The sequence below is a fragment of the Rhynchophorus ferrugineus genome, unplaced genomic scaffold (assembly GCF_030347505.1).
Source record: "Rhynchophorus ferrugineus isolate W39M unplaced genomic scaffold, kcgeb_rfMv2 rfM1, whole genome shotgun sequence".
NCBI classification, from domain to species: domain Eukaryota; kingdom Metazoa; phylum Arthropoda; class Insecta; order Coleoptera; family Curculionidae; genus Rhynchophorus; species Rhynchophorus ferrugineus.
In genome coordinates, this window is record NW_027472580.1 from 93,721,626 (window position 1) to 93,747,062 (window position 25,437).

General features: G+C 34.7%; 5 protein-coding genes across 6 annotated transcripts in view; 1 reads left to right on the forward strand and 4 right to left on the reverse strand.

Moving 5' to 3' along the window:
- Positions 1-1,582: 1,582 nt before the first annotated feature.
- Positions 1,583-13,202, reverse strand: LOC143192676 (organic cation transporter protein). The gene is made up of 9 exons (XM_076398156.1): positions 12,934-13,202; positions 8,162-8,393; positions 7,968-8,074; positions 4,391-4,545; positions 2,803-2,917; positions 2,360-2,742; positions 2,176-2,304; positions 1,934-2,115; positions 1,583-1,881 (listed from the first exon to the last, which is right to left on the reverse strand). The coding sequence occupies exons 1-9, from the start codon at positions 13,101-13,103 to the stop codon at positions 1,705-1,707; spliced, it is 1,650 nt and encodes a 549-aa protein (XP_076254271.1). The 5' UTR covers positions 13,104-13,202; the 3' UTR covers positions 1,583-1,704.
- Positions 13,203-14,246: 1,044 nt separating this feature from the next.
- Srp19 (Signal recognition particle 19) lies at positions 14,247-14,970 on the reverse strand. Its single transcript, XM_076398287.1, has 3 exons — positions 14,811-14,970; positions 14,609-14,744; positions 14,247-14,552 (listed from the first exon to the last, which is right to left on the reverse strand). Exons 1-3 carry the CDS (start codon positions 14,876-14,878, stop codon positions 14,301-14,303), a joined length of 456 nt encoding a protein of 151 aa, XP_076254402.1. The 5' UTR covers positions 14,879-14,970; the 3' UTR covers positions 14,247-14,300.
- Positions 14,971-17,756: 2,786 nt separating this feature from the next.
- LOC143192685 (fatty-acid amide hydrolase 2) lies at positions 17,757-19,913 on the reverse strand. The gene is made up of 8 exons (XM_076398181.1): positions 19,755-19,913; positions 19,322-19,702; positions 18,973-19,269; positions 18,831-18,920; positions 18,544-18,778; positions 18,348-18,495; positions 18,147-18,296; positions 17,757-18,093 (listed from the first exon to the last, which is right to left on the reverse strand). Exons 2-8 carry the CDS (start codon positions 19,689-19,691, stop codon positions 17,824-17,826), a joined length of 1,560 nt encoding a protein of 519 aa, XP_076254296.1. The 5' UTR covers positions 19,692-19,702; positions 19,755-19,913; the 3' UTR covers positions 17,757-17,823.
- LOC143192734 (uncharacterized) overlaps positions 19,842-25,437 on the forward strand; it is a 28,138-nt gene continuing 22,542 nt past the window's right edge. The window contains exon 1 of one of the 2 annotated variants that reach the window (XR_013004872.1): positions 19,842-19,966. Coding sequence is in view for 1 of the 2 variants with exons in the window: in XM_076398255.1 (XP_076254370.1) it covers positions 19,964-19,966 (3 nt within the window). In the remaining variant the exon portion in view is untranslated. The remainder of the gene's footprint in view (positions 19,967-25,437) is intronic. The other variant, XM_076398255.1, reaches the window with a different exon arrangement.
- Positions 23,175-25,437, reverse strand: part of LOC143192694 (neuropeptide SIFamide receptor) — a 211,728-nt gene continuing 209,465 nt past the window's right edge. Inside the window, exon 4 of the mRNA XM_076398190.1 lies at positions 23,175-24,071. Coding sequence (XP_076254305.1) covers positions 23,303-24,071 — 769 coding nt within the window. The 3' untranslated portion in view covers positions 23,175-23,302. The remainder of the gene's footprint in view (positions 24,072-25,437) is intronic.

Genomic DNA, 25,437 nt, shown 5'->3' on the forward strand with positions numbered 1-25,437 from the left:
CATGGATTTTTACCATCATTTTCACTGACTTGTGACACGGTGCATTGTCTTGGTCAAGCAGCATTTTCTTTTTCTTCAAATACGGTCGTTTTTCGGCGATTTCGTCCTTCAAACGGTCCAATAACGCCATGTAATAGTCGCTGTTGATGGTCTTTGTTTTTCCAAGGTAGTTAATGAAAAGTATTCAATACGCATCCCAAAGTACGACGCCATAACCTGGCAGGCGACTGTTGCGTTTTCCCACGCTTTGGAGCGGGTTCATCGTATGCAGTCCACTCGGATGACTGTCGATTGGACTTCGTAGTGAAATGATGGAGCCACGTTTCATTGTCACATATCGACGCAAAAACTCGGGTTTATTACGGTTGATAACCTTTAGACACTGCTCCGAATCATCAACTCGTTGTTGTTTTTGGTCAAGTGATCTCGCGCCACACCCACTTTGCACTGAGCTTTCTCATACCGAAATATTCGTGAATGATTTGATGTACACTTTCATTTGATAACTTTAGAGTATCTGCTATTTCATTCAATTTCAATTTACGGTCATTCAAATCATTTTGTCATCATCAAAATCATTTGGTTTTTTAAATGTTTTCTTCGGTAACAACCTCTTTTGGGCGTCCACTGCGTTCACCGTCTTCGGTGCTCAATTCAGCACGTCTAAACTTAGCATACTATTCCTGGATGGTTGGCCTTTTCCTGGGCCAGTCTCCGGAAACTCGGCATCAAGCCAAGTTTTTGCTTCAACTGTATTTTTTCTCTTCAAAAAGTAATATTTTATCAACACGCGAAATTCCTTTTTATCCATTTTTTCCACAATAACAAAAGTTGCTTCACTCAAAATGCTATAATTCACAAACTAATAACCCGAGAGCTGTCAAATTTATACATGCATTATTTGATGGTTAGAGCTAACTAAAAAACATAAGGATTTAATTCTAGTAGCGCCATCTATGCGTCAGGCCTTGTAATAACATTGTATACTTTAACTGTTAACTGATATTGCAAATGTGTTGTATATTGTATATCTGTATATATACCCTAAATAGTTCCGGAGGCTAATGGTTCTATAATATATAAATAAAATAAAAATATTGTATCTAAGAAACAAAATTTTGATTTTTCGAATATCCGTAATATAATAAAAAACCTTTTCTTGTTTATGAACCTCTTCTTTCATATGTAATCGTCTGAAAATAGTTAATTGATTAACTGCTAAGTTGTCTGAATTATTGTCTGAGTTTGAGCTGGGTCTCCAATGTTTTCGAAGATGCAATTTTGACGTTTCCATTCTTAATGTCTGTATACATTGAATAACTCTGTGTGTACTGAGTTGAATTTATATTTCACCAATAGGTATAATATACTCAACCATGTTGATTTGGTATCAATGAATAGATTATATGTGCCAAACAGATGTCATCAAAACAACCTTAACTAAAGAGGCAGTTAACATCGGCCCGTCCTTATTGAAAATTCCTGTATTTGGTCTCAATTCATTAATTATTATTTTTTGTGTTATCTATATTTTGTTATATGAATAATAATATTTCTGATATCGCAGATTGTCTTTCAGCAATTAATAAAACATAACAAGATTTATTTCATGTCAAAACAAAAATAAAATAAATATACAAAGTAAAACAAAACCTATTCATATTAAAATAAAACAAAACAACTAATTATCACAGATATTTTCGTTTAGTACCGCTCAATGATTTCTTTAACAGTTGGAGGGGTTTTCCCGATGTCCTCGGCTTCTTTCACTGTATCCGGTAGCTTCTTGTTAACAGTTTCCGGAAAGATCATGGTGAGAACCGCAGCGGCCAAGGACATTACCCCGAAACTGATGAGAGGCAGAGGTTCCCAAATTTGAGCCTAAAATATGTTTTTAGAGCAGTCTGAATGGACATTATTCCCGATTTATTACCAGTAGAGGCGTTTGTGGTGATATCATCGATCCGCATCTACCAAAAGTGGAGCAAGTCCCCATAAAAGAGTGTCGCAGATGAGTGGGGAACATCTCGCTGGTTAATACGTATAGTATCGTGAACGAGGCAGTAGCACCGAATTTTCCGATGAGGTAAACTGCCAAGCTGCCCCATCTTGAAGCTAAAAACAGCATTAACGATATAATCATTGCTAAACTTTCATTAAATTAGGTGTATCCACCTGGCGGGATAAAAATGAAGGCTAAACAGGCCGTTCCAGTCAGGAGATAAGATCCACAAAGCGATTTCTTCCTTCCCATCGTATCTACTATAAAATTACACACAATATAGGCAGGAACCTCCACCAATGCTACAAAAAAAAAGTTCTGAATCAAACAATAATTTCAGTGGTCGCAGAAACTTACCAGTCAGGATGAAATCGACGTAGTGGTTACCATTTAAAGCGACCGAGTTCAAGGTCAGCCCATAGAACAAGAACACGCAGGTGATCCAGCAGAAACAACAAGCAATCAGCCTCACCATTAAAATGCCGGATTTCACCGCCTCCAATATACTTCCAGACTTCTCCAAACTCTCGCTGCAATCCCTCCGCTCTATTTCCTGTACATCCAGCGTCTCCAGTTCCTTTTCGGATATCTCTTTGCCATTGACCCTTGCCAGTTTTCTCAGAGTCTCCTTCGCTTCCTCCACTTGACCTTTACTGAGATTCCATCGGATCGATTCGGGTATCAACCAGAGGTACGTGATCAGGAATAATGGAGGTATGTAGCAGACTAGCAGTAGAGGCCTGAAATTTTTCATGATTTTGGTTAACGTTGAGTTGGGTTTGGGTTCGATTCCCTAGTACCTCCAGTGTTTTAGCGACCAGGCGGCAAAAGCGACCAGAATTTCACCGACGGCGTAACAACAGCTGATGGTGGTACCGGTGAGTACTCGCTTCTTGGGACCGACTAATTCAATACCTATGATGGACAAAGATGATTATATTAGGTGTAATAATATAATAATAGGTGTAGTAAAATTATGTTTATAATGTTTCTCTCTATTATGTTTCTCTCGTTGACGAGAAGTCGTTGACGGTACTATCAAGAAGCTGGCATGGTCGACTTTCACAAGCTGCTCTTGTGGTAAATTTTCCACCTTCAAAATGGTTCGCCATGAACAGGAACAGATAGTCACTCGGTGTTATGTCCGGACTATAAGAACCTCCCAATAAATGAGCTTCTGGTTAGTCGCCATGGAGTGTGGTTTGGCGTTGTTCTGGACGATTGCTTTCTTCAAACGGTTGAATTGTTGTCAATATAGGAGTAGCTCATAGCATACGATTTCTTGCCAAACCCACTAAGTGTAGAGCAAAACCTTCCTTCTTGCAGAGCTCACTGTACTTTTATTACCACCCGTTATTCACCAGATCTATAGGTGGCAATTCTTCAATTTAATTTGGGTGGCATATAGTATCTTTTTGTATCCAACCGTCTCCGAGTAGCTATAAAAGGCTTTTTTGCGATGTGTAACTTCTAGGCAACAGAAACAGTGTCTATATCATGGTGAGACCCGGCCATTATCATGATTTTCAACGTGATTCAACTTTGAATCAAAATTATTGGAATGGAATCGATGACACCAAAATATAAATACTACTAAAATGTTCAGCAGTCCTTCCATTTTTTTTAAATACAGCCTTGTTCTCTTTGCTGGTGTCCATATTTGACGTAAATTGAAACAAAACTGTCAAATAAACATTTATGGTATGAAATATCAACTTTCTAATATCATCTATTGTGATTCTATCTGAATGTTGTAGCGCCAGATACAATTTATTAAAGCCATCTGTTGGATAAATAATAAATATCTTTTTGCTGGACCTAATATTTAGTACGAAACTAGATAGTTTAATAAGTTTTGTCATTTGATTAAAAGAAAACACTATTTAATGTTTTGAAGTACATCTCATTATTGAATATGACCTCATTGAATAATTATATTTCACTTATCAGAGAGACCTAAATATGGGGAATAACGTGGAGGTTGCAACAATTCGTATATTAATTTATTGCTTCGAGACGATTTTTTAGTCAGTTAGGAGGCTATGAGAGAATGCATTTTCTTCATAAAAAAATATATTTTCTTAAGAACTCCAACGTGATGAACCACTAATTTATCAATAAAAATAAAATTAAAGATTTCTTCCACTTATCGTTTTTTCTCTAACTTCGACAAATGGTCTTTTCTTTGGAATATTTACATGTAATTTGTCCAAAGAGTTACAAAAATGATACTAGTGTAACGCTAATCAGGTTTTAACGCAATAAAGTAACGCTAATCAGGTTTTCATCGCTATGATGGCCATTTTTGGTTCTTTATGAGTAATATCGTGCTCTTACCTTTTATCATTCACAAAAATTATTGAACAGCTTCCTAATATACATATTTACCTAATACAAAACCACATATGTAACTGCCTGATCCGAAAGCGGCGTCCAGGAATTCCATTAAAAGGAACAGCTCGTAGGTGGGCATAAAGGCTTTCAAACATCCGCATATCGCGCAGAGTACCATGCCCCATATTAATAGCATTTTGCGACCATATCTACAATAACGTATTAAAAGTTAGTGAAGACGTCAAGGAATAAGAGATCTTGAGTGATTTTTATGACAAAATTTTATTCTGCAGAAACATGTGTGTGTTTAATTGTTCATTCTTAGTACTACTTTTCATATTTCAGATAGCATTTTCAACTAAACCACTGTAATTTATCTCGCTGATTTTGTTTATCAAATGTGCACTGATTGTCGGATTCCTTAAAATAATGATTTTGTTTCGAAAGCGATCAAGGAATTTGTTTGTTTGAATATGGAAAGATTGGCGCTCGAAATTTAGTCTTGAAGCGGATGCAACACTGGTGGTGGCAACGCTGGTAGATTGGTACCATGGGGTTACCACTTCCATAGTGCTACCGTTCTTGCTTTAACTAACCTAATATCCTGTCCATTCTCTCGTCGACCACATGTATCCTTTAATATCGCAATAAACAAGTTTTTCTTCAATCGGTTCAGTTCTCGTACGAATTCCGTCCACAAAACAGTAGTGAGTATTACGATAAACGACACCATCGAGAGCCACACATTACGACCGACCGACCAGACGAACATTCCTACAATTGGCGACCCTGACGTGATCGAAGTGCCTAACATGTAAACCAGCTCAACATAAGCCACTCGACAGGTGCTTAATACATGCATGGAAGAATAGCACGAGGAATGGAAACCATCAACATCACATAGTCGACGTCATCCCACGAGACTATCCTGATGGACGAAAACCACAGAAGCCCATCATGCATAACATCAACACATGAATACCCTTGCATCACGAAACGGAACACGTAAGGCACCTGCTTACATACCTGCACCTGCACCACGAACGACGACCTGATACAACTACGATGGCAGCTGATCCCGTAAAATTCCTCACTCAGGTTGGGATTCCCATCTCATAAGCAGTCCTAGGCGTTATATAGAGATAACGATCCCCATATAGAGATACGTTCCACGGTAGCTCCACTAGGAGAGGAGTGATGTAGCGACCGCTACAACACTTTAGGCCACCCCGCATTCACCTACATCAAACTCAAAGGTTGGCAACGCCAGTGGATTGGTACCATGCGGTTCCCGGCTATAAAAGACCACCACGATGACGTCTCGTTCTCTTTTCTTTTCTCTACCCCCCTGTAACAGTACCACTTCCATAGTGCTACCGTACTTCCTTCACCTAACCTAATATCCTGTCAATTCTCCTGTCAACCACATGTATCATTTAATATCGCAATAAACAAGTTTTTATTCAACCAGTGTTTTCAGTTCCTGTGCGAATTCCTTCCACAAAATAGTAGTGAGTGTTCGGACAAACAATCGCATCGACAGCCACTCATTCCGACCAACCGACCAGACGAACATTCCTGTGTATTTGTAATTACTGCTGAAATGCGACCCATGATAGAACACCATCGATTTTGACAGATTAAATTATCTAAGACCTTCATAACATTAACATTGCATACAATACATGAGCAGTGATGAAAAGGATTTCTAGACCCTAATAGGGTAAGTCTCAGGCAAATGGCCGAGAAGATGGTCTATTTAGAAAAATATATCAGACAAAAACAATCGCTATATGCCGTTAATTTTTAATTCAATTCGCAGCTAGTCGTCTGTACAAAAATACATATAAAATATTTGCGAAACAAACATCAAAAGTAAATAAAATCCGTCTGTTTTATTTTAACTTCTGTGAATTTTTGTAATGTTGTTTATGTCAGAAATTATCTGTACGTTTTGAAAAAAATATGTGCTTTTTATTGTTTTGGTATCTTGGTATCAGCTTAGGAGTAATGCTTGAACATTAAACCATCAACAACATCAAAATAACAAAGCCTCATATTTTTACAAACAGTAGCAGATTAAAATAAGAAGAATACAAAATCATATATAGAACCATATATATATATATATATATATATATATATATATATATATATATATATATATATATATATATATATATATATATATATATAGAACCTAACAAGTGTTCGGAGGCAAGAATTTTGGGAGTTTTTTAAAAATTAGTTCCAAAGTCCACTTGACAGCCACGTCTTTAGTAATAAAAATGTGAAATAAAATATAAGAAACACTTTATATACAAATATTTTAAGTTTAATTGACAGGATTTAGCCTATATATGTTATATCCTGCAACTGATTCAGCCCTGGGTACTTGCGTTTTTGTTAAACTAAAAGATGCGATGAGTGGGATGTCTAGACATAATGGTATGTTCGAATTATTTCACTTAACTAGAATCAAATTACTTATAACGAACATTACTTAGGTCGATTGGTTAGATTAGAATTTGTTCCGCATTTACTCAGAGCATTTCTTGGCGTAGCTAACTGGTATTCGGGCAAGAGTATCTCAACTGAAGCTGTAAGGTCACAAGAAGTGGATTGACGTTGTTCACAGGCCTATATCCATAAAATATTACAATTACGTAACATCCACGCTATGAAAAACTGCCTTAGTTCATGGATTCCTGACACAAGTCTTGCAGTTTCGGGCGTAATGCTGTCAAAGGCATATTGAAGATGCTGGGAACTAACATAGTCTAGTGGAATTTAAACAAAAGCTTGCAATTCGAGGGGTATAGTCACCTAAAGGGAATTGCAGTAGCTCATTTTATCAGAAGCTATTAGAATTTGGTATCACCAAAACTTATGAAACTATAATATACAGGGTGTACCATGGAAATCTGAATAAAATTAATTTGAATAGCGAGTTTGAGTTCAGAGCTGTGTTTGATGCTGTTTAAACGCAATCCAAAGAAGTTTTTTTGTCGTTTCGTGACCGTCCATAAACGAATGGATCCACTGGGACACACCAGAGACCGAAATAGTCGAATCAGTGGACTTCACCTGGCGAACGTGCTCCGAAGAAGGCGAAAGCAGTCCTATCGGCCGTAAAGGTGATCGCCAGCGTTTTCTGGGATTCACAGAGCTATAGTGCGCATAATTATTGGGTCGATTTGACGACGAATTGTAGAAAAATATGTGCTCTTACACAATAACAACACACTGGCTCACACATCCACATTCGCCATAACCAAATTGGTCGAATTGCGCTACGAACTCCTGCCTCGTCCATACCGAATACAATTCTCCATATTTGGCCCCGTGTGACTTCTTTTCGTTTCAAAATTTGAAAAAGGCAGTCGCCAGTAGAACCAGTAGACCTCGAAAAAAAACGGATTTTTCAGACGGGTTAAAGAAGCTGGAGCTGGATCAAGTGTATCGAGTTAAAAGGAGTCTATGTTGCGAAATAAATCGTCACTTTTCCAAAATATTCTCATAACAGTTCGATAAGTACTTATCGAACCACTCTCACATATACATCCTTGGTCTAATTCATATGAAACCAAACTATTTGTTAATGAAAATAATTATGCTGAAGATTCTGTACCTGTCAGAAATAAATCCGGATATAATTAAACCGACAAATTGTCCGGCACTATTCATCGTACCCACCATGGTCAGCTTCCATAGGTTCTCATCGCACTGGAGGTCGTACTAAAAATAATATTAATACCGTTATTCGCACAGTGACCTTTAAACCATAACGAAACAACCCCGATACATTGTCGGGGGCAACAATACCTCTTGTAAAATTGTTGTTTCGACGCCGCTATATATGAATTCGTCACAACGCTCCACCGCGTTGTAATTGAACACATCCTCCGTACAGTTCAAATTTGGTTCCGTCCGATTCGGAACTAATTGGTATCGAAAGCACTTGTCCGGTTTTTGGTTGACGATCGGGATGGCGCTTGGTAGCCACGGCTGATCGAAGTTCGGGTCCCATGTCGCGTCGCAGCCAGGAATCTTGCACCTGAAACAGTGAAATGTTTTTTAGCATTTAAATGTAGACCGATGATGCAGGACACAGTGGACGTCCGAATGAGGTGATAACATCAGAAAACATTTAAAAATCCACAAAATCTTTTTGAATGATCGAATAGTGAAGTTGCGTGAGTTAGCTAACATCGTAAATATATCAAAAAAGAATATTGGTTTTACTTTTCATAAACATATGACAATGAGAAAGCTCTGTGCGAACATGATTTTGGGTAGTTTAAACATGTTTGCGACGATATGTGACAATGGATGAAACATGGATCCATCATTTTACTTCGAAATCAAAATGATTGTTATATGAGTCGACCGTAACTGGTGAATCTCGCCCAAAGCGCTCGAAAGCAAAACAATCGAAAGGCTGGATAGGTTATGTCCTCGGTATTTTAGGATATGCGTGGTGTACTATTCATCGACTATCTTGGGAAGGGAAATACCATCAACAGTGAATATTATATAACGTTATTGGAGAAAACTTTGTTTCATTAAGACATCGCACGTCCACCGTATTCGCCAGAGTTGGCTCCCAGCGACTACTGAATGTTCGTAGACCATAAAAAATGCTCACCAGTGAGAAATTTCGCTCGTATGAAGAGGTTAACACCTATTTTGAGGTAAAAGATAAACCGTTCTGAAAAAAATCTGAAAGGAAATTAATTTTTGTCTACAATGTTTTGCAAAAAGCAAAACACGTTAGAACCAAAATAAAACAACTATACTGGTTGGTCGGAGGATAATCTCAACTTGATTTAAAATCTTATTTTAAAAAGAGATTGATTGATTGGACAATTTTAAAGCCAATTTGGACCTCTGGGGTGCAAATATTGAACAAGGTTCTTCGATTGATTACCAATGCTTATCGCTACGTAACCAACGAAGAACTGCACGATGACCTGGAAATCAAATGGATTTGCAAAGTTATCCAAGATTTCGCCTTGAAACACGAAAGAAGATTGTTAAATCGTACTAACGTGGAAGCAATACAACTGCTGGACAGAGCGCAAGACGTCAGGAGATTGAAGCGAACCAAACTATACGAAGTTATATGAACAAATGAAATGTAGTAATAAATTAATTTATAATTAAGATGGTACTAAGCGTATCTAATAAAGATTTTATAAAAAATACATATGTTAATAATATCATTAATTCATATTGTTGACTGCTCACACACTGTAAAAATAATATTATTTAATATAATATTTAATATATTTAATATTCTAATAGTTTTTAAAAGTATTCTCCTAAACAAGTGTATAATAGAATATTTGCATGATTTATCAAAAACCTATATTTAAATTAAGTTTCATTAGGTTGGGTAAACTAAATATAATCTCTACGCATAAAGTACGCATAAAATAATCGAATTATATATCGATTATAAAAAATAACGGATTATTTTTTCAATTAAATAGATGAACACTAATTTAAAGTACCCAATAAACAAAATGTTTGTTCAGGTAATCTTGACTATTGTGATGTTCGAACGTTTGCTATAAGGATATGTTTGTCTCTAGTTATCTATATATGTTCATGGCAATTCGATGCATCAATAGAAATACTTGAGCATCGTTTGGAAAAATTATAGTTCTTTCTCCATGACAATGTTTATTTTTATTTCATACGAGTATCTGTGAACGAAGCCAAGGTTATATTTTCGTACTTGACATTTTTTAAAAAATTTTATTTCAATTTTACTGTTACTGTCTTGTTAAGATATATGTGCTTAATCAATTATATGTGTTCTTATCTTATTTTAATATGCTGGTCATATTTCAGAATTACATGGCCTGATAAAACATATTTTTTTCCGGTTTTTTAAGAACTAGAAATGAGAGGAAGCTGAATTTGGTGAATAAGCTGGATGTTGATTCATTCCATTCAAAATTTAATTCTCCGATTTTAGTGATGATATGAGCAGGAATTTGTGAATTGTCAGTTGTCAATACTTTCTGGTATTTTCCTCATTCATTCTCAAACCACATGGCCCTGTAGTGGGCACTGAGTGAAGAATTAGCGAAAATATCGCTATTCCATGACTATAGTGTGTTTTTAATAACGTAACTTTATAGTTATTTTCGATAAATTATTTAGGATGTTCTATTTATCTCCCGGGTTAAAACATATTTATACAAGTGTCACTATTATAAAATATTATATTTTATTATCACTATTACATTTATTATTATTTTTAATTATATTTCAAAAAGCCACTTTTATATTTTTTCGCTAATTAAGAATGTTTATTCACAGCACACTCTCGGCAGTATATTTAATTTGTAATTATGCTCTCTCATGTACAGTACATTTGAAAATATAATAACGCCTTTGGTTAACGATAAAGATAAAGACATTTATTGTCCAATATCAGAAGAATTGGGAATGCACTATGGCCTAGTCCAAAAAAATGTTCGGAAATGTCCTCTAACAATGATTGATTAGGTATTGTTAGATCTAATCAATGTTAAGAAACATTCTTGTTGAAACTAATTTCTTTTCTTCTATTCAGCTATTCAGAAATCTTATTAGCACTTATTATTATGACACTAAAACCAACAATAAAAGAAAACGAATTGATATACACAAGTAGGCAATTTATTTTTTTTAAGTAAGAGTTATGATGTCAATTGAAAATACCTCGGGCTGATACATAGATGGCTCTACTAGAATTAAATCAATATGTTTTTAGTTAGCCCTAAGCCTCAACAGATGCGTATTGAAATTTGACAGCTGTCGGATCATTAGTTTGTGAATTATAGCATCTTGAGTGAAGCAACTTTTGCGCGTGTTGATAAAATATTGCTTCTTGAAGGGAAAAAATACAGTTGAAGCAAAAACTTGGCTTGATGCTGAGTTTCCGGACACTGCCCCAGGAAAATCAACCATCAAGGATTGGTATGCTAAGTTTAGACGTGGTGAAATGAGCATCGAAGACAGCGAAAGCAGTGGACGCCCAAAAGAGGTTGTCACCGACGAAAATATTTAAAAAATCCACAAAATGATTTTGAATGACTGTAAATTGAAATTGAATGAAATAGCAGACACTCAGATAAGAGATGTCAACTGAACATGTACATCATATCATTCACGAATATTTGGGTATGAGAAAGCTCTGTGCAAAGTGGGTGCTCACTTTTGACCAAAAACAACGACGAGTTGATGATTCGTAACCGAGTTTGAAGATGATCAAGCGTAAAAAACCCGAGTTTTTGCGTGGATATGTCATTTCATTCCGAAGTCCAATCGACAGTCATCCGAGTGGACTGCACACGATGGACCCGCTCCAAAGCGTGGGAAAATGCAACAGTTGGCTGGCAAGGTTATGGCATCTGTATTTTGGGATGCGCATAGAATAATTTTCATTGAATGTTTGAACGACGAATTCACCGAAAAATGACCGCTTTTAAAGAAAGAGAAAGTGCTGCTTCACCAAGACAATGCACCGTGTCAAAAATCCATGAATTGGACTTCGGATTGCTTCCTCATCCACCGTATTCTCTGGATCTGGCTCCCAGCTGCTATTTCTTGTTCTCAGATCTCAAAAGAATGCTCGCTGAGATGAAGGACAAATCGTATCACAAAAATTGTATCGAAAAGTTGGAGGGTCGCTATAATCAGTGTATCACCCATCAAGAAGGAAATTGGTTCTTACGTTGGTTTATCACACAATTGTGCAGACTTAATTAATTAAATAATTAATTAAAGTTAAATTCTCGCCATGTTGAAAAAGAAGAGTTATAAGTTCAAACAAATTTGTACGTTGAATGTAATAGTTTTGTTCTGGAAATTTATATATATTTTTGTAATTTCTTTTTATAATCTTAATTCGGTTAGTTGTCAGTTACATTTAAATTGAGATGGGATCTTAAATATATGATTTACATCGATACAAGAGCCAGTGTAGAAAAGAAGAAGAACAACTAGTAGAGGGCGCTGTATTTGTATCGAGGCTGCTCAAAATTGTATAAAGGACAAAGATGTAAATAAAGTTTATGTTTTGTTCCAAAGTCAAAAGTGCTGTCCCCTCCCGAATCATAATAATTTGTAACAAAACACGATCAAAATACATGCAAGCAAATACTATAATTATATAACAAATTTCGATTTATTCCATTTCAATTAATCGAAAAGAAATATTAATATTCAGTACGACTTAAAAAGCAGGTACCATGCGGTCAACCGGTATTTCCACTAACATTTAAAATTCGCATTAAATAAGGTCCATAATGGTGACCGCGAAAAGCACCTATTTATTATACCATTATTTAAGCAAACTTGAGTCAACGAAAATAATTAACAATATTTTTTTTACGTCGGCAGTACCCTAAACACCTTAATAAATACTAAACGCTCATGCCTAATAGGACAGTAACAACTTCCTCAAGCCATTACATTACCCTAAATTGGATTTAAAGGAGAACGTGCGCCCATTTTAATATTTCACAGTTCCGCTTGAATCAATCCCGACATTATGCAACTATGCGGGATGATAACGGTCAAAAATAACGAGTAAATACCTGTAGTTCAGGTCCATGGCGGTGAAGACGTACACGATGTGAACGACACTATGCAGAATCACGGCCACGCAAACCAAACCGAAGACCTGTATCTGATATTTCCCGAAATCCCCCAACCGATACAGGATCGAGTCCAACGAGTTTTCCACGTTCGTCCTCCTCACCGTCATTTTAATATCGAGACTTCAACGACAACTATCCCTAGACACCTGCGATTCTTATATCGAAACCGCGCTTCGGTACTTCAACGATTACTGTTACCGCTTCCACGGCTCTGCGTACTATTTATATTTTTTAAGCTCGCCTAAATCTCTCCTCTCGCTTTATCTTTATTATTTAATGAAGCTTTAATTTTACACGAAAGAGATAAGCGGACTGAGGTCGGGGTATTTAAATGCGACAACTATTCCGGGTGTTTTTCTGTCCATTGTTCGCTAGGAAGGGCGAAAATTCACTTGTCCGGAATAATAAAATTTTCCCAATGTCAATGCGAGCCTATTTAAAAAATATATTATCATTCATATAAAATAACACCATTCACGTGATCTGAAAACATTTCTTTATTTTCTGTATTATTTTAAATTAAATCGTAAATATTCGCTTGTTTGTTAATGATATTTTTCCATTTATATGAAAAATTCCAGGTGCTATTATGAAATGTATACTAATTGATAAGAATTCCGTTTGAATAAAACTATTATTAACTAGTCTAGGTGTAAATAAACAAACCACATATTGTATTCATTGAGATATGTTTCATTGAAAACACAAAAATTTAACGCTATATTTAGGACAAGGTTTGCAGATATCATTAAAGATGCACTTTACAAAAGTAAAATAGTACCCGATCGGGCAACCACCAATACAAAGAGTATATTTATAAATAAATAAACGTCTTTTATAAAATAATGACATTTTGTCCAATGAATTGCATACAATGCTCAAACTGTTTGTTTAAATATACTAATCAAAGTAAAATAATTTTATATACAGTCCCATTTTTTATATTTCCGAGTAGAAAATATATCGAGCTTTGATCGACAGATGGCACTCCACTAGGTAAGTAGATAACTGTAAGAAATTCTAAACTATAATATTATGGCGGCATTTGAATTATTTATGGAAAAATTATTTTGTTTTACAGTTCATTTAATTGTCTGACTTTTCATACTATATAAATTTGAATCATTAATTTTTTGTGCTTTATAAACCGCTGTTGTGATATTTACTATCTATCTTTATTAGGGTGAGTATAACTTGCATTAGATTTATAAACCAATTTTATATAGGTAACACAAAAAAATTAAGCCTAGTATAAATTGACATATATATTAAAAAAAAACCTCTGACACATTTTTAAAACAAATTCATCTTCTGCCTTTGCCTTTACCTTTGCCTTTTCCCTGGCTACTTTGTGCTGTGGGTTCAGCAGACGCTTTAGTTTGTCTCGTTTTTAGCTGAGGTATCATTGATCCAAGGTGCAACATAACACTGTCTCGAGTAGGAAAAGATGTATTGTAAAGTGAGCCATCATCATGCTTTAATTGAACTCTAATTCTTCCCCGATAAAGTAGTTCCTTGCTTCTTTCCCTGCTATAGAGCTTGTTTTCTACGCCAACCTAAAATTGACTTTGCTCACCAGGTGTCTATCAGTTATTAAAGTGTCAAAACTTGCATTTAAACCAGCTGCAACTAAAACATCTCTAATTTCTTGGTATGTTGGGTTTTCGGCACATTTATTTTTGGGTAGCCTCCTACCTTCAGCACGAGTTTTTTTACTGTTTATATAGGCCGGATAAATACATATCCACCTATAAAAAACATCATTGTATGTTTAATTAAGAAAAATATGTGGAAATGGTTTCCATATGTATTACCTCTCTCGTTCGCTATATTTTTTATCGGGACTCCATTGAAGTATATGTGCCCCCGAATGTGTTGCCATTTCTTTCGAAAATTATATTCGTATGTTATTATAGTTGATCTAAAATATTATATTCTTGACAACTCAAGAATGCACTAACCTCAATCATAGAAAAAATAGAAATTTCACGATATAGGCGACCTTGGGGAAATGTTTTGTTTAGTTCAATCAACTGTAGCGCTGCGATCGCAAATTGTGATTGGCAGTTTAAATTGCAGGTGCCGCCACTAACATGAAATGTGATTGGTCGATCAAATTGTGTGAAATCAGCATTTTCTATAGGCGTCCATTTTTATGTTTGTTGTTTGTAGGTTATGGTTTTTGTTTAGATCACGAAATTTTCGTTTTACGTTGTGCATATTTTCTGTTTTACATTAATTATTATGGGGTAATAATATAAAAATTGATGACAATACGTCAGTGTAGTAAAAGATGTAGTGTACCGGGGTAAAATTCTACTACGGAAATTAGACATCGTTTCCCAAAGAATGATCTCGATACTTTCCAAAAATGGGTTGATCAAGTAAATAATAGTAAGTTACCTGGATAAACCACAATGCAAATATATCAACGTCATGGTGTTTGTTATGGACATATTAGTGAAAAATTTAGAATTATCCTTCCTTCACGAACAGGTATTTGGGTAAATGCATATCCATCATTGGTTTTATCAGGTACATATAAAATTATCTATCTACTACATGTCTGTTTATATATTGTTTGTTTACAGAAACTCAAAAACTTATGAAGATGTTAGTAGTAATAAAATTCAATTAATCTACCAAGTTGTGCGTATGTTGTCAATGTGATGTCTCTACATAAAGAAGTCTTACAAGAAGGTAATAATTAATATAACTGGATAATTAGTAGTAATAAATACTACTTTTAATTGTAAAATATCCCTAAAATATTTGCAATACTTTAACTTTTTAGAACAATCAGTGTTCAATCATTTTATAGTAGAGGAATTATATATTTAAATTTGATTGCCTTGTTAAGAAAATATTTGTTATGGTGCCATCAATTAAAAATTTAATTGCTACTTTTAGGGGATTTATTAACTTAAAGAAATCTATTTTGTCTAAATTTACAAATAACTACATTTGTTTAACAAATCTTAACCAAGATTGCTTAAAGATTTTTGTTGGATCTATTAGAGGTCATAGAGGTAGAAACAGCATCCTTCCCCTAGTATGTTTGAGAAATTTCTAAAAGGGCTCATCATTTCATTTTTTTCACATCATTCGCCCGGAGCAAATTGTGAAGAAGATGAACATGTTGGCGCTTTAGATAACTTACATTATTTTTTAACTGGAGATGTAGCATCACCAGAGGTTGTAGAATCACCAGTTGAGTCTATATTTTCAGTTCCAGAGAACTTTGCTCTGAGGAAAACAAGAGTGGAACGTTGCATGTTAGTCTATATTTCAGGCTATTTGATAAAACTTCTGAGAAAAAAGACAACGTGCAATATCTGTCTACATTCTACATTAAGTAGTTCCACAGATCAAAAACTCGATACTGATTTTATAGAAGGGATGCAGCCGCGTAGACCCAAATTAACAACTCCATCAAGACTGTTTTACTATACTGTTTGTAGATCTTTAAGCTATCTCTTTTATTTAATACCTAGATTTTGTCATAAAAATAGCATATCTGTTATTCTGAGAGATGTCTTAAAAAAACACATAAATTTTAAACGTTTCAACTGCCCAGTCCATAGCGATTTTGAAGACCACATTTTAAATCTTATTGTCAAATGTTCATTGTATTTTTGGGTTAAACAAGTTAATTCAATATTAACAGGGAAGGACTTAAAGTTTACCTTCAGTATAGCACAAATACAAGATAGAACTCTAATAGATCCTATAAAATTGATGGCACTAAACAAATACGAAAAAGGGAGCAGGCGTTATAGAAGAGTATTTTAATTATTTTGTCTGGAGTATGGGGCTTTTAATTTTTTTTATTTACATTTTTGTAGTTTATTTATTTTTGCTTTTTGCAATTATGTATATTTCTGTTGTTTTTTATTATTATTTATATTATTTACATTTATGTATATTTGTATAGGATTTTATTTTAATAAATTAGTTTTTTAAATTAAATTCGATTTTCATTCAAATATTATTGGCCAGCAAATGTGACGTCATAAAATAGTCACGTGAAATGGCTGACCAATCAAAGCAAATTATTTTCCTTACAGGATTCTATATAATATTTTTAAACTAACCAATCAAATTCACGTTGTCAGCGCCACCAATGATTGGACTAAACAAGATTTTGCCCCACCACTTAGCATTGTAGTTGCACACCCCTGACCTCAATTCGTGACGTTTCTTGAAATTAAAATAAATTCTGTAATCGAAATATATCGATTACGGCCATTTAATTTATATCGATTATTGTGATCGACATATTTGCGCTTGAAGGTGGCTTTTTGGTTTCAGAGAAACAATGTTGTCATAGAGAAATAAATCATAATGATGAAACATTGAAATTATATATAAATACAAGTAAATAAAAACGATATAAAATAAACTAATAGAACTGCATTCTGATGTACCCTCTTGGCCAATTACAACCCTCGAAAGCACATTACATTTGGCATCATGGTAATATTTGGATCTGTCATTGTATTAGTCCATTCTTATTTCATTTCATATGATGAGGTTTACTTAGTGAAGTAAACTTGGTTCTGATAATTTTATTGTAAATTGCAATATATTTGTACAATAAATTATAAAAAGCTAGGCTCTGCGAATTGTATATACTATAATTGTCCATTATATAATGAAAACGATTTTTTAATTTATATCGATTATACTCCCAACGCTAACACGAACTTGTGATAGCCTAAAACAAAGATAGACTTAGAGGTAAGAGTAAAGGACAAGAATATAACTTAACCTAAGTTTTATTAACGCCATCACCTATATTTAACATATTTCTATATTATTATTTGTTCAGGGTTCTTTAAATCCTCCAAAATGTTGTTCCAATTCTTTGGCTACTGCTATACAAAGTCTATCTTGGAACGGTGCAGCTACTACTTGAATACCCATTGGTAAACCATCTTTTCCTAATCCCAATGGGACTTGTGTTACAGGCAACTTTAAAACATTCCATATAGAGAATAGATTGAAATTATAGGGCCTCAAGAATGCTGTGTAATGATAACTGGCTGGGAAGGGTGCAGATGGGTAAATGAGGACACTGTTATTGTCTAATTTGCTCTGAAAAACTCGAAACATTATTTTAGGATGTGTTTGAATTCTTTATTCCATACCAAGATAGCTTTTTTTAATTGTTCTGTTGTTTGTTTGGCCCATTTCTCATTAACCTTTTTCATTAATCCATTAATAAGGTTATATATTGTTGCTGTAGTAAAATCACCTCCGATTGTAAAATGTTTCACAATTTCAACGATTGAATTAATCTGCAAAATTTATAAATCTGTATAGTGATCTCTGTAAGTACCAACACTGACCTCTCCTTCTCTGTTGTTGATGTCATGTTTAAAGTTTGTTCCCTCCTGTGTCATCCAATATTTCCATAGTTTGGTTGTATATTTTAAATCTTCAAACTGCAACTCACTGGGCTTTGTCTCACATACCTCCTTAAACATTTCAATAGCCCTAGCACAGTTTTAATGTTATTTATAAAGTGGAAAAAATTTAAATCACCTGTTAAAGAAATATTTTGTTTCTCCTCTAAATGGACTCACAAAAATATCACGTGGATTAGAAACATAATAAACTTTCAGGTCTTTTATTGCTACTGGTTCATCTAAATTTAATTTTTGGACTCTTTTTGGCCCAGCCAAGACTTTAAGACACAAAATTAAGTCAGCAACATTTTTGGTAATGGGTCCACATACTACCATGGAGTCTTCCTCTTGCCCAGTTCGAAAAGTGAGTCCTATTAAATTTCCATTAATTTTGTTCATTTAAATTATCTTCAGGTTTATCACCTTTTATCGGTATAATATTGCAGGTAGGTTTGTGACCAAATAATCCACACATAAAGGCAGGAATTCTAGATGAACCTCCGATGTCTGTGCCTGAAAACTTTGTTAAAAGATTTGTGGTTTTTTGCTGAAGGATTATTTTTACCAATGCCTATAGGAGATCCACATGAAGCTATTATACTTGCTTCACCTCCAGAAGACCCTCCAACATTTCTTGAGGTATTATACGGATTTTTTGTGAGTCCATATATTGGGTTGCTTGTTTCTTGCCATAGATTTAATTGTGGTATGTTGGTGACACCAACCAGAATTGCACCTGCCTTTTTCATGAGTTCTACACAGTCTGCATCAAAGTGTGCCTTGTGTCCCTTTCTCTTTTTGAGTCCAAATGTAAAAGCCATCCCTTTACAGGCAACAGATTCTTTAGTTGTGAATGGGATACCTATAATGTAAATTTTATAATTTTTTGAACTAAAAGTATTAATGATTATTACCTAGTAATGGTTTGTTATCAAAATCAGTTTCCATAATATTCCCAATTGATATAGCATCGTCAATTGCAGTAGCCTCTTTCAGTGCTTCACTGAATCTTTCGTCAACCACAGCATTGATAATTGGATTAACCTCTTTAATTCGATTGATGAATGTTTGCACTACCTGCTGACATGTCAGTTTCCTGTTTCTGATCGATTGCGCTAATTGTTGTGCACTTTGTAACAGGAGGGGATCAGATGTTGGAGGGACACTTTCCTGTTTTTTACAATAGTAAAGTCCAAAAAGTGCGTCAATAGCTAAATCGAAGTAGTACCGAAGACAGAGGAACAGTTTGAGTCCATAAACGCATAATATTTGTTTGGTCTCCATATTTTACCGTCCTAAAAATGAAAATTTTCGTCACCAGCAAAATTATAATATTCAATCGCTCACCTTTGTTTGTTGCTTCCGTAATACTGATGACTATAGTGATCTTTTGACTCCAAACATTAACTATTCATAATCGATTATTTATTTAACGATGTTAACCTAACCAATACGGTTGTTTTCTTTACGGGTACGACGACTTTTCGATTCTTCGCTCTTTGTACCGCAGGTGCAGCGTGTGACGTCACCTCTTTCAACAGGTATGGCGGCGTGAAATGGTAAATAAAAAACTCCAAATTTTCTATTTTAAAATTTATTTTTAACAGATTTAGGTACACAGTACCTTTATGAGTTCCTTATTTATATAAATAGTGTTTTATTTTGTTCCTTATTATATTAGAACGATGTATTTATTTTCTGCCACCGTTTCTCTTACAAGGTACGTTATTTCGAGATACGAGCGCGGGACCAGACGTAAAACTCTTATTATGTCTAGCGACGTCTTGTTCCCTTTCGTGGTGTAATCTTAAAAAACCCTTAACTAAAACCGTCTGACCCGCGTCGCACGCTCCTTTATTAAAAATCTGTGTGTACTTACAAATCTAGTTTGCTTTGTCTTATAGTTACCAATATCTAACAAATACACATTACACAACCCTAGACATATTCGTTAATAGTAACAATTATTTAGCTACAGATCTCCAAAGTGTTATTATGCTATGGGAAAGTAATATTATTGTACTTTGGAATACGTAGTGATCCAAGAATTTTAACGTAGAAAGGGCGGAAATAAACGAGCATCGAAGCTGCTGTGTCTTGATTTAAAACGACTGTTCCAGTTTTTTTTTAAATAAGAAATATTTTATATCTGGCTTGAAGCGTGGTATTGTCTAGAAATATAATAACTCGATCGGAATATCCTATATATTAGTTGATAGTGATGAGTTTTCATATAATATCGAGATATTCTATTGAGCCCCTTACAATTTACAGCTAAAACATGATTGCCAGTGTTTCAATACTCTACGGAAATGGTGTATTACAATTGGACTCGATATAGCACACATTTATTGAATAAAGACATTATCTAAGGGTACAAATCACAGTGGATTTTGCTCGACAAAATCTTAGTATCGATTATAGGTTGACATTTAAATTTTCGGTTATTTCTTTTTTTTTAAAGATGTTTTTTTAAAGGCGTGTCGTTGTTTTTTAAATGCTTCATAATCTAGAGTTAGCTGATCAATTTTGTTAGCATCTTATAATCGGATTTGATCTCTATATTTTAAAATTCCTGCCCTGTCCTGTTTTAGGTTTAATAAAAAAATCCTTTGATGTAAAATGTCAATTTCATAAATTGTTTATACTTTCTTTAAATAACTAACTCGTCAACTGGCTATTAGTAGTACGTCCCTCATTGGTTAACAGCTAAGATGAGTGAGTTTAATATTTGTATTAGTTAATTGTTCGATATTACAGCAGGCAATATTAAAAATGAGTTTAAAACAGTTTTTTAGTAAATAATTTATCTTTTGAACTATATTATTATTGGTTGAGATGCTGGTTTATTTTATTTTGTTGAGAACTGTCCCGAATGCAATACGAATGAACCAAAATATGTTTTTTAACTTTAATAGGTGAGTTATATTTTGGTCTTTAATAAAGTATGATGTCGTTTCTAAAAAGTTTATAGTAATACCAGGAAAACGAAGAAAATTAGTAAAAAGTATAAATATTTTCTTGTTTCAAGATAAAATTATTATTATTAGATCTATGATTTGAAAGTTTAAATTTTAAATTCTTTTAATGATTCCTCGTGCAATAATTGTTCAAAAATGAAGATATTATTTAAAGGCTCGTTTTTTATTGGTTTTTAAATCTTTGCATTTTGACTGAAGTGATCGAAATAACATAATTTTTAATATAACGGCTTTAAAATCGTTCTTGATAGATTAAGTGTCTTATGCATCCTTCTTAATGTCCTTAAGTCCTTCGTGCGCTGAAAGAAATTTTTGAGAAATTTAAGTAAATTACCAAATAGATGCTCTTACTTATAATCTTTGGTTATTACAGCGATGAAATGGTTGTAGCTTTTGTGTGTTTTTTAAATACTTTTTTGTAATTGGTGTACAACATACTCAATTAATTACTGACAATTATTTGATTATTTATTAATTGAATAGTTAATATTCAAACAGTATCGTTATCACTATTATTTTTCTTTAAAAACACGAAAACAAAAAATGAAATATTCACTCAAAGACCTAAAAGTGAAATTGTTTTCTCATTGCGGAGAATATTGAGATTATTATTTGAGAACTTAGACATTTATTTGTTATAAATTATAGTTTCTTTTTACCAACTTAGAGTTTATATGGACTTTGCATTAAGCTTACCGATTGGCCAGTTCAAATCAAATTTTTCATCAATCAAACATTTCCTACAAACAGCACCTATATTTCAATTTCAACTTTATAAGCTTATTTATTTTTCGCTTTTTTTAAGATCACTTTTTGTATAGTTTAAATTGTATTTTGCACTATAAAAATATGTTTACAAGTTGCTTGTTTCTGTTGCTATTGCTGATGTTGCTGTGATGAAAATTTTTTCTATAAATCGGCTTAAGATTTTACCCAATATTTAAATGTTAACCTTTACGGGTAACAACATTTTTCTTTAATAAAAATACCAATATTACCGATATAAATTCGATATTCAAAGTTTACCGTTAACGGGCGGGGCGGTACTATGTAAATGCTCTATCTATTGCTACAAATATTGCGCAGATCCAACTATATTTGATTGCGGCGAAATATTTCTTTCGTCCGTTTAATTAATCAACGGAGACTGCGTATATTAAATTGGTACGCGTTAATCAAGAGTTCCCTGTACGGACCGAATAAACAAATGACGACGGCCGCTTTCTATATTAAAATTCTTGGCGGAAACTCGATGTAGCACCGCGACGCTCGGCCAGGCGTCGCTTCGTTGCCAAATACGTCGAAAAAACCGACACACGGTCCCTACATTGTGTGTGTAGCGCCAAAAGATCGCAGACTAAAAACAAACGAACGGTTTGATATTTATTTATGGTTTGGCGTATACTACAGGGAGTTCTCCCTCGAAAGGTTTTGTTGCAACGGCAGTACTGACGCCTCGTTTTGTTTTTATTCGACGATTCTTCCTCTGTCTTAAATCTAAAGCGTACTAGGACACCTAAATCGAAAAGAACCCCAAAACGAATGGAAATCAATCGTTCTCGTTAACGTCGAGAACTATTCATAAAAATATAGAATCTCTTCTCTTTTGCTTTGGTGAACGTCTAACGATAGAAATATCGATGGAGTAAGCTTACATTCTCGGGGTATCAAAATAAGAGCCTCTCTAAAAAAATACAATTTTAAGACACGTTTAGGTGATGCTTCGGATCCCTAACTGTCGGGACCAGTATCATCTCTCCAATCGGCTGCCTGCCCAACAAGTAGATTCGCTCTGTCTCGCTCTATCTCTATCTGTCTGTGTTTAAAAATCTCGTCGAAAAACTGGACAAAAATTCTCTTGAATAAATGGTTTCTGCCTATGTGGGTGGGTCACTGGGGGGGTGGTAGAGCTTCTTAAGCACCTGCGTTGTTGCAGATGTAGGAGACGGTGAGGGCGTCCGCGGCCGTGGTCAGTTTCCTGGTGGAGGAGTTGTTGTTGTAGAAGTGGGAGGACTTCCGGACGCTGGCAGACGATGATGCGGTCACTGTCACCGTCTCGTAGTATCGGAGTCGGCCGCAGCACCGCCTGCTCTTCAGCACGGCCGCGAAACCCTTCCGGAACTTCTTGTTGAAGAACGCGTACAGGATGGGATTGATGCAGGAGTTGGAGGCGCCGAGCCACTGAGCGATGGGGGTCGCTATCGGCAGCACTTCCTCCTCCCACGGGGCTATTTCCCCGCCCAACTTGATCCGGGCGAATATCGCGTACAACGGCAGCCAGGAAATGACGAATAGTATCACCACGGCCACCAGCATCTTCACCACCTTGACCTTCGATTTTTGTTGCATTCTCTCCATCTGAGCGTCTCGCGTATCCGTGGGGATGTGACGTTTCCAGACCTTCACGTAGATCAGTACGTAGCACATGGTGATCAGGATCATCGGCAGGATGTAGCAGAACAACAGGTTGGCCACCAGGAAGTAGAGGGAACCGTTCATCGGTTCGGGCCATACCTCCAGGCAGAGCTGGACGTCGGGAGCGTCGCTGAAGATCACCACCAGGTCGAAGAACAGGGCCCAGGGTATGGTGGCAGTGAGGGAGACAGTCCAGATCAGGGCTATCATGAGACGGGCTCGTCTTTTGGTGATTTGGCATTTCAGCGGCCACCAGATGGCTAGGAATCTGCAATAATAAAAGAAACGAAATTAAATAGGATATCTAATTGGTGCTGGTAAGAGATGTGTGATATAATCTTTAGTGAGAGTGTTTAAGAATAATATCAAGATAAAAATTAACATCAATTATCAAAGTTTTTTTTGAGTTTTGAACAATTTTTAGAATGTACTACCATTTTTATGTTGAATATCATTTTCTTTCTTAGAACTCTATCGCAGACAGTACGCATATTATTTTCAACATACCATTTAATAGTGACTATCTTCTGCTCGTTTAGTTTAGATAATTGTGATATTCGTGATGTCCAGTAAACTTATATAATTAGGTGCTTGTACGTAATTTGAGTTGTATTCATTGGTGAAAATTCGATGTATTACTTCTCTATATAAAAGAGCACTTTTCATTTATATTTATTATATATAGTCTATTCAAAGTTTTTTTTTGTACATACGTCATCAATATATTTAATATATTGCCTGCCGCAATTTGTAAACTTGTTTTAGAATCAGACAATATTAGTCGCTCGGTTGTCAGACGTATGCAAAATTCTCGAAAGTAATAGTGATTAGAGGTTACATATATAACTCTAACCTATAAACTATTGTGGCTGTATAATTAACTGTAGTTTTTAGATGTACTATAATGTTAAAATAAATGATATTTGATAACATTTTGGTTCAATTATTCAATCCATATCCATTCAATGCATATCCTACTGCAAACTAATTTTGATTATAATTTAATCTAATTTAATCACAAGAACGTGGAAAATGCTAACAAATAAACAACATACGCACCATAGAAATGAAACGAACTGTGGTGTTATATTTCAGCTGTATATATATATATATATATATATATATATATATATATATATATATACATATGAACTTTTAGACATTGTTTTTAAAAGCATATAACAAAATCTAGGAAGATTTGGTACTTCAATTTGTATATCTAGACGATACTTAGATATTTCAAAAAGGAGACTTTAATAAATAAAGTATATAGTAACAATATAGTAGATTTGATAACTGACTAATTGGGTCACAAAGTATCCCCCTATCACTGTATATTTAATCTATTCGAATTGATATGAGGTGTGGCGAAGATTACAATGAGCATGATGTGTGATTATGATCTAGAACTGATAATTACTGAAACAAGGTGATCAGAATGGAAACGAGTAAGGCTGTGTATATAATTAATAGAAGATAATTGTAGAAAATCGTATTGCAGAGTGTGAAAGATTTATGTGCATACATAGGTGTGTACATGAGCATTAAGTTAGAATGTTTGAGAGGATGAATCATTTGTTACTATTTTGCACTACTATTTTGCATATATAGCAAGTGGATTAGGGATAAAATGC